At 42.1% G+C, this 7,500-nt stretch overlaps 1 protein-coding gene across 5 annotated transcripts in view; it reads right to left on the bottom strand.

Annotated features, from left to right (window-relative positions):
- LOC121711696 (pleckstrin homology domain interacting protein) overlaps positions 1–7,500 on the bottom strand; it is an 82,707-nt gene that overhangs the window by 55,518 nt on the left and 19,689 nt on the right. For all 5 annotated transcript variants that reach the window (XR_006032405.1, XR_006032406.1, XM_042095503.1 and 2 more), the window contains exons 8-12: positions 4,834–5,055; positions 4,131–4,231; positions 3,866–3,936; positions 1,332–1,432; positions 484–524 (exon numbers count right to left, since the gene is read on the bottom strand). Coding sequence is in view for 3 of the 5 variants with exons in the window: in XM_042095503.1 (XP_041951437.1) it covers positions 484–524; positions 1,332–1,432; positions 3,866–3,936; positions 4,131–4,231; positions 4,834–5,055 (536 nt within the window). In the remaining 2 variants the exon portion in view is untranslated. The remainder of the gene's footprint in view (positions 1–483; positions 525–1,331; positions 1,433–3,865; positions 3,937–4,130; positions 4,232–4,833; positions 5,056–7,500) is intronic.

Raw genomic sequence — 7,500 nt, 5'->3', positions numbered from 1 at the left:
GAGCAGTGTGTGTGCGTGAGTGTGTGTGTGTGTGTGTGCGTTTGCGTGAGTGTGTGTGTGTGTGCGTTTGCGTGAGTGTGTGTTTGTGTGTGTGCAGGTGTGGGCATTTTTTTCTGTTTTGCTGACAACATCAGCTCATAATAATACCCTTAGGTTCAAACACCCCACCACACACACACACACACACACACACACACACACACACACAATCTTCTTCTCCACCCATGCTACAACACACACACACACACACTCATTCGTAGAGGATATGAACCCAATACTGTAGGCCAAGCCAGATTTTTTTCCAACTATAAGTGAACACACACCCACACAAACAATTTTCTGTCAAAAGCCCGTGTGGAATAAGAACACATTACACTCTACACACTTCATCAACTATTGAAAAGTATTGCTGAAATCTCTGACTTTCTCACACATACACACACACACACACACACACACAAACACACACAATTGTTGCCTTACCTGTCCCCTCCATGGGAGAACTGTATACTGTCCACTTTATCCTGACAAAGGGAGAGTAAAACTGGTCATTATATTGATGAGTAGGTACTAAAGAAATCTGTAGTTTGTATGGATAATGCTAAACTATTCTAATCACTACAAAAGGCCCGCCGCTTTACTGTGTTGGGAATGCAGCTCAATAATCCTGATGTCACTTAAACACATGTTAATATTTGGCAGACCGTACAATGAGAGAATAGAGTGGCAGACAAAAACAGAGAGGGAGAGAGAGACACAGAAAAATAGAGAAAATAAGAGAGAGACAGAAAGAAAGAGAGAACGAAAGATGAAAATAAAAAGACGGGATGGCAGAATAGATATAGAGATCAATAGATCAATAGATTGGTATAGAACAAAAGAGAGATCAAAAGATCAATAGATAGAGATCAATAGATCAATAGATTTGTATAGAACAAAAGAGAGATCAAAAGATCAATAGATAGAGATCAATAGATCAATGGTATAGAACAAAAGAGAGATCAAAAGATCAATAGATAGAGATCAATAGATCAATAGATTGGTATAGAACAAAAGAGAGATCAAAAGATCAATAGATAGAGAGATCAATATATCAATAGATTGGTATAGTTGGTATAGAACAAAAGAGAGATCAAAATATCAATAGATAGAGATCAATAGATCAATAGTATAGAACAAAAGAGCGATTAATAGATCAATGGTATAGAACAAAAGAGAGATCAATCAGTCTGGCACAAGGAAACTATTTCTATGCGCCGCGAATGGAGCGCTTCAATTGCGGACCCCGTGTAGTCCGGGTGTCACACACACACACACACACACACACTTACGGTGTGGGACTCCAGCTCAGCGATCTTCTCAGGCTGTCCAGACCCAAAGTAGTAGACTCTGATAATGTGATCTGTGCTGCCTGTGGCTAGAAACATCCCACCTGGAAGCACACAACCAATCGGTCATCAATAACTTTTGTAACAACTCAACCAATCAGTCATCAACAACTTCTGAAACAGCTTAACCAATCAGTCATCAAATACTACTGAAACAGCTCAACCAATCATCAAATACTACTGAAACAGCTCAACCAATCATCAAAAACTACTAAAACAGCTCAACCAATCAATCAAATACTACTGAAACAGCTCAACCAATCAATCAAATACTACTGAAACAGCTCAACCAATCAGTCATCAAATACTACTGAAACAGCTCACCTAGTTATGAATGCGTTCTGGAAGAGCTCCACTAATCTATCCTAAACTAAGCAGCATCATTACGTAAATCCCTGGCCCGATAACACACTCCATTTTCAGCTACAGCAGGTCCTTTTTCCACACACCATCATGACCATCATTATGGCAAACAGGAATAAATAAATAAATAAACAGCCACTCAATTAAATACAAACTTATCACTTAACAACACCCACAAATCTAGTAAATATATTTATTTATTGAGTACATTTATTTACATGTACATTGTAAACATCATACCTGCAAACTCAGAAGGGCTGAAAAAGGTGACATATTTCCGAAAGACCCCGAAAGTATTGCTGCATTGACACTTTTACATTTTGAAATGACATAGTCCTAACAGTAGGCCTACCAGCTGTTTTGAGTTAAGGCCATGTTTAGCCTAATTGAATAACTTGATGATGGAGAAGATATTTTCAGACCTGCCATCCTTGAATAAATGTCTTGAGTACTACCTCAAACCAGGGAAAAAACATTGCTCACATTGGCCTTCATGTATGCAGCCAAAAACAGACTAAACAACATAAATGTTGACAATCCTTATCTATAGAAATCACTGGTGTTGATTGAAAGGGACTGTGGATGTCCATTTTCTGGTCTCTATTCTAGCATGTCAATTGTCCGGTTTATTTAGTACCTCTTTCAATCTATTATTATTTGATTTTTTTTTTTTGTGAAGAAATACATCTATCCCTCATGTTATGTTGGTGTCTTTCTGCTCTTCTCGTGTCTACTGAGGCTGCAATGATCACATATTCCAACTAAAGGGGCCGGTCTCAGTAATAGGTACACTATGTCAATCTAGAAGCCTAGGTCTCGCTTGTTTGCGCGCTAATTATCAAGAATTAATCAACAATCGCACTCAGTGCAGATTCGTTTTGTTTCGCAAAGCAATTCAAAAGGGCCAGCTGCGGGAACGTGAATTTGCGAGTAGCCTAAACACTTGTTAACCTCGCCTCAGCAAGTCTTTCATTTCACCCACCGAGGGCAGCAGAAAAGTAGCCGAACAATATGATTTTTTATCTCGAGTTTATAGTCAGAGATGCACTTTAGTGTAGCATTTGGCCCATGTTTGTTAGCTAACATTTTCTTTTTTTCCTTGGTCATATTGCTGCTGCAGGCAGGCTATGCGTAACAGAAAGTGAGAGAGATAAAGCCCGCCCTCAGAAACAACTGATAGGTAGGTCTTCAAAAATAGCACAAAGAGAGGCCAATTACTCGCATGAAATCGACGATAGTCTCACTCCAGATATGGGAAGTCCCCCCCCCCCCCCCCCCCTAAAAAAAAACCACGATTACCACGATCTACACGGTTCACGTGAATGACATATTTTGATTCAAAACGGCGATTTTCGCCGAAAAGCGATTAGTTTGCAGGTATGAAACATGCATTAGTGTAACCAGCCTACCAGCCTAGTACATTACTACAGCCATCATTCTCATACACACACACACACAGACACACACACACACAGACACACACACAAGCGCACACACACACACACACAAGCACACACACACACAAGCACACACACACACACACACACACACACACACAAGCACACACAAGCACACACACACGCACACACACACACACACACACACACACACACACACAAGCACACACACACACACACACACACACACACGTCAAGACATGCTGTCTGTCTGTCTGTTTCCACTTACCACCAACAAGGTGCACTGTGTACTGATTAGTAGTGTCATCATCTTCAAAGTCTCCAACCTCTCTCCCCTCTCTCTCTCTCTCTCTCTGCCCCCCTTCTCTCTCTCTCTCTCTCTGCCCCCTCCCCCTCTCTCTTCTGTCCTGTTTCAAAAGAGGTCTGTAGTGTCAACTCATGTGACAGCTAACAGGTGCAAGCTATCTCAGCATCAACACAAACATCAAATCTCTATCTCAGCATCAACACTCAAATACAAACATCAAATCTCTATCTCAGCATCAACTCTCAAACACAAACATCAAATTTCTATCTCAGCATCAACTCTCAAACACAGACATCAAATCTTTATCTCAGCATCAACTCTCAAACACAGACATCAAATCCCAATCTCTCTCTGTCTCTATGGTGACGAATGACAGGATGAAGGCTTACCTGCGCTGAAGGACGAGCAGATCATCTGCACCCCCGGCCTAGGACGCTCCGTAAACTTACTGGGCCTGTGCCTGAACACACACACACACGCACAGAAACAGAAATGCTTCAGTTAGTGAATGGACAATACAGAGAGTGTGTTTGGTGAATGCAGGTATTATGTGCATATGGACACACCTACATGCAAATCTGTGTGTGTGTGTGTGTGTGTGTGTGTGTGTGTGTGTGTGTGTGTGTGTGTGTGTGTGTACAGTATGTGTCTTACCCAAACTTGAGTGTGCGAGCGTCCCACTGCCAGAAACATATGGAGCCATCAGCACCGGTGGAGGAGAGGAATCTTTTACTACCGCTGCACAGAGGAGAGAACTACAAACACACACACACACACACACACACATACACACACACACACAGACACACAAATATTACTCACATTGACTATACAGTCATGGATCAGAATCAGATTGTGCTTTTATCATGAAAAGCATTCCCCAAGCATTAATCTCACAGCTAAAGACATTTTCCAAAATCAGTGTGTGTGTGTGTGTGTGTGTGTGTGCGTGTGTGTGTGTGTGTGTGTGTGTGTGTCTGTATGTGCGTGTGTGTGTGTGTGTGCGCACGTGTATGTGTGGGTCTGTATGTTTCTGTGTGCATCCACCCGTGAGTGTGTGTGAGTGTGTCTGTATGTGTGGGTGTAAGTGAGTGTGTGTGCGTGTGTGTGCGCACGTGTATGTGTGGGTCTGTATGTTTCTGTGTACATCTACCCGTGAGTATGTGTGTGTGTGTGAGTGTGTGTGTGTGTGTGTGTGTGTGTGTGTGTGTGTGTCTGTATGTGCGTGTGTGTGTGTGTGTGCGCACGTGTATGTGTGGGTCTGTATGTTTCTGTGTACATCTACCCGTGAGTATGTGTGTGTGTGTGTGTGTGTGTGTGTGTGTGTGTGTGTGTGTGTGTGTGTGTGTGTGTGTACCTGAAGTGAGGTGATGGACGCTCCGTGTCCCTCTAGCACGGCCAGTGGAGCGCATGTCTGAAGGCACCACACACGGATGGTCTTGTCACAGGAGCCAGTGGCCAGCAGGGTGTTCTCATAGCTGACCGCCATGTCCGAGATCTCAGCCGCATGGCCACGCAGCGTTGCCAAGAGACGCCCGTCATCCGTCGCCCAGATCTTCACCAGGCAGTCATCTGAGCCCTACACAGACACACACACACACACACACACATCAGTATATCGAGTTTCTTTGGGGGGGGGGGGGGGGGGGGGGGCTTTAGCAGCTACTTTTAATCCAAAGTGACTTACATACACAAAAAGACACACACACACAGACACACACACACACATACAGTATTTGCATCTGAAAGGTCCAACTGTGACTTCCTGTGCAGTGAGAAACTTTACAATTAATGTCCAAAAAACGAACATTATTATGTGTTATGTACAAGCGTAAATGTCACATTAGGTATGATTACATTTACACAGCACTATTAGACCAGGGGCCGGCTAGGGCTGCAGGATTTGGGAAAATATCTTAATTGCGATGGATCTGTGTCTGTGTGTGTGTGTGTGTGTGTGTGTGTATGTCTGCGTGTTGGGGTTGCACGATTTGGCGAAAAATATCTAATTCAGATTTTTCTGACAGATATTGCGATATGATTTTTGAATGTCAATGAATTGATTCAGTTCAATATTCTAAATGTCTCTTTAAATTGGTTATTGGTGAGCAGGCCTGGTGCATAAGAAGCACAGCACCCCCGACCGACCATGAAGCTCACCATTCAGAATGTCTGTGCCCCTCCCACACTATGCACACCCATCAACCAGAAGTGGCATAGTCAAGGAGGATGAGATTAATATAAAAGTCATAATGTGACAGAATGAACTTTGCTCGATTATATGTAGCTTTTGCGATTTGGTAATTGTGTTGGTTCATATTGCAACTGCGATAATTGTGTAGCCCTAGTGCCGGCACATCACACTTGGCCATACTGCAGCTGTGAGCAGGACGCCAGGGGGGGATGTCAAAGCAACAAGACCTTAAAATAAGTGTGTTAAACTCATTTTGATGCCACACTGACCTAGAATACCGTAATTTCCCAACTATTAGCCGCGGCTTATACATTGACTTTGCAACATTTCTTCAGCTATGAGATTGATACACGGGGGCAGTTAATATGATATTAATATGGTTTTGTTTCTTTTAACTTGCATAAAACAGTCCTGCGGCTTATACACAATGCGGCTAATACACAGGAAACTACTGTAAGGTTCTAAATGGCTACCTTACTTAATTATCTGTCCGGTTTCACTTTGTTTTCTTAGTGCGACTGAATTAGAAAGTCTATGCTCTACATGCATTATGATAATTCCCATCTTCAGAAAAGTGAAACTAACGACAAACTCTCCATATCTAAAAAGTAATTTATGCACCTCCACTGCAACATTGTTGCCATTACCAAAAGTCGGGCCATACATTAAATCCATTGCTGACAACCTTGCATGCAGAATAGTTGGCGGAGTGTGACTGCACGTCTCTGGACATGTGAGTATTGAGTATCTGTTCCCTCTCTGTTGCTGCTAACCAGAGCACGGTGAGGGTGGGGAGGCTCGGAATGCTGAGCAGATGCTGATGAGGCTCCGTCGGTCGCACTCACTAATACACAGCAAGCTAATCACAACTTTTTTATTTTTTTTTTACTTGATAAATAAGACTTTATTTAAAGATGGACTTAAGCCATCATGTTTCCAGACATGATTTAAAAAACCCAACCCCCACAAAGAAGTCAGGATTGGGTTCCATCTGTTGTCAGTCATGCAACAGGGACAGTCTGTTTTGATTCATTATTCTGAAACATTAACTAGCGCACGGCCCATTTAAACCAGAAATACTCAACTATTATGGTGTTTACAGCTTATTTTGCTTGTGATATGCGTTGTAAAAAAACTACTAATGGACATCTTAAAAAAAAAAACTGTTTTAAGATGTCCATTAGTAGTCTTAAAAAGCTGATTTCAAGCTATTTTGGACCTATAAACAGTTACTGCGTGATTTACTTTTTACTTTTGTCTAATTTTACACTTACATAATTACACTTACTTTATTTTAACATGTTTCATGTTGGCTCATGTAAAAGAAACATCTCTAGCACCAGTGCACATATCCGCATGCACAGACACACAACACACACACACACACACGCATCTGGTTGGACCCTCAGTCATAAAACATCCTAACACAAGCCATAAACATGTCTGTGCAAATGCCATGTACTATTATAAGGTTTATGACAGATTCATTCAAATAATATAACAACGTCATGTCACCCTAAACATTTACGGTAAATAATGACTCCCATAACAACCGTTGATATTACAGCTTAACAGTGTATGACATAGGCACATTATAAGTGCTGCTATGACAACTACTGACACCCATAGCATGGCATTGATCTATCTCTGATCATCAACTCTGGAAATAATCTAATGACAGTATGGTAGAATTAAGTAAGGGATAATGTATAGAACGCCGGTCATTGTCTGGAAATAGGTCACGACAGGGCGGACCGGACCCCGACGCGCAGCGGAGGAACAAGACAGGGCGTCTTGTTCCGCCCTGAAGGGACCTATTTCCTGACAATG

The sequence above is a fragment of the Alosa sapidissima genome, chromosome 6 (assembly GCF_018492685.1).
Source record: "Alosa sapidissima isolate fAloSap1 chromosome 6, fAloSap1.pri, whole genome shotgun sequence".
Taxonomy (NCBI): domain Eukaryota; kingdom Metazoa; phylum Chordata; class Actinopteri; order Clupeiformes; family Clupeidae; genus Alosa; species Alosa sapidissima.
The sequence above is the reverse complement of the archived record's forward strand: the minus strand, read 5'-3'. Positions and strand labels throughout refer to the sequence as shown.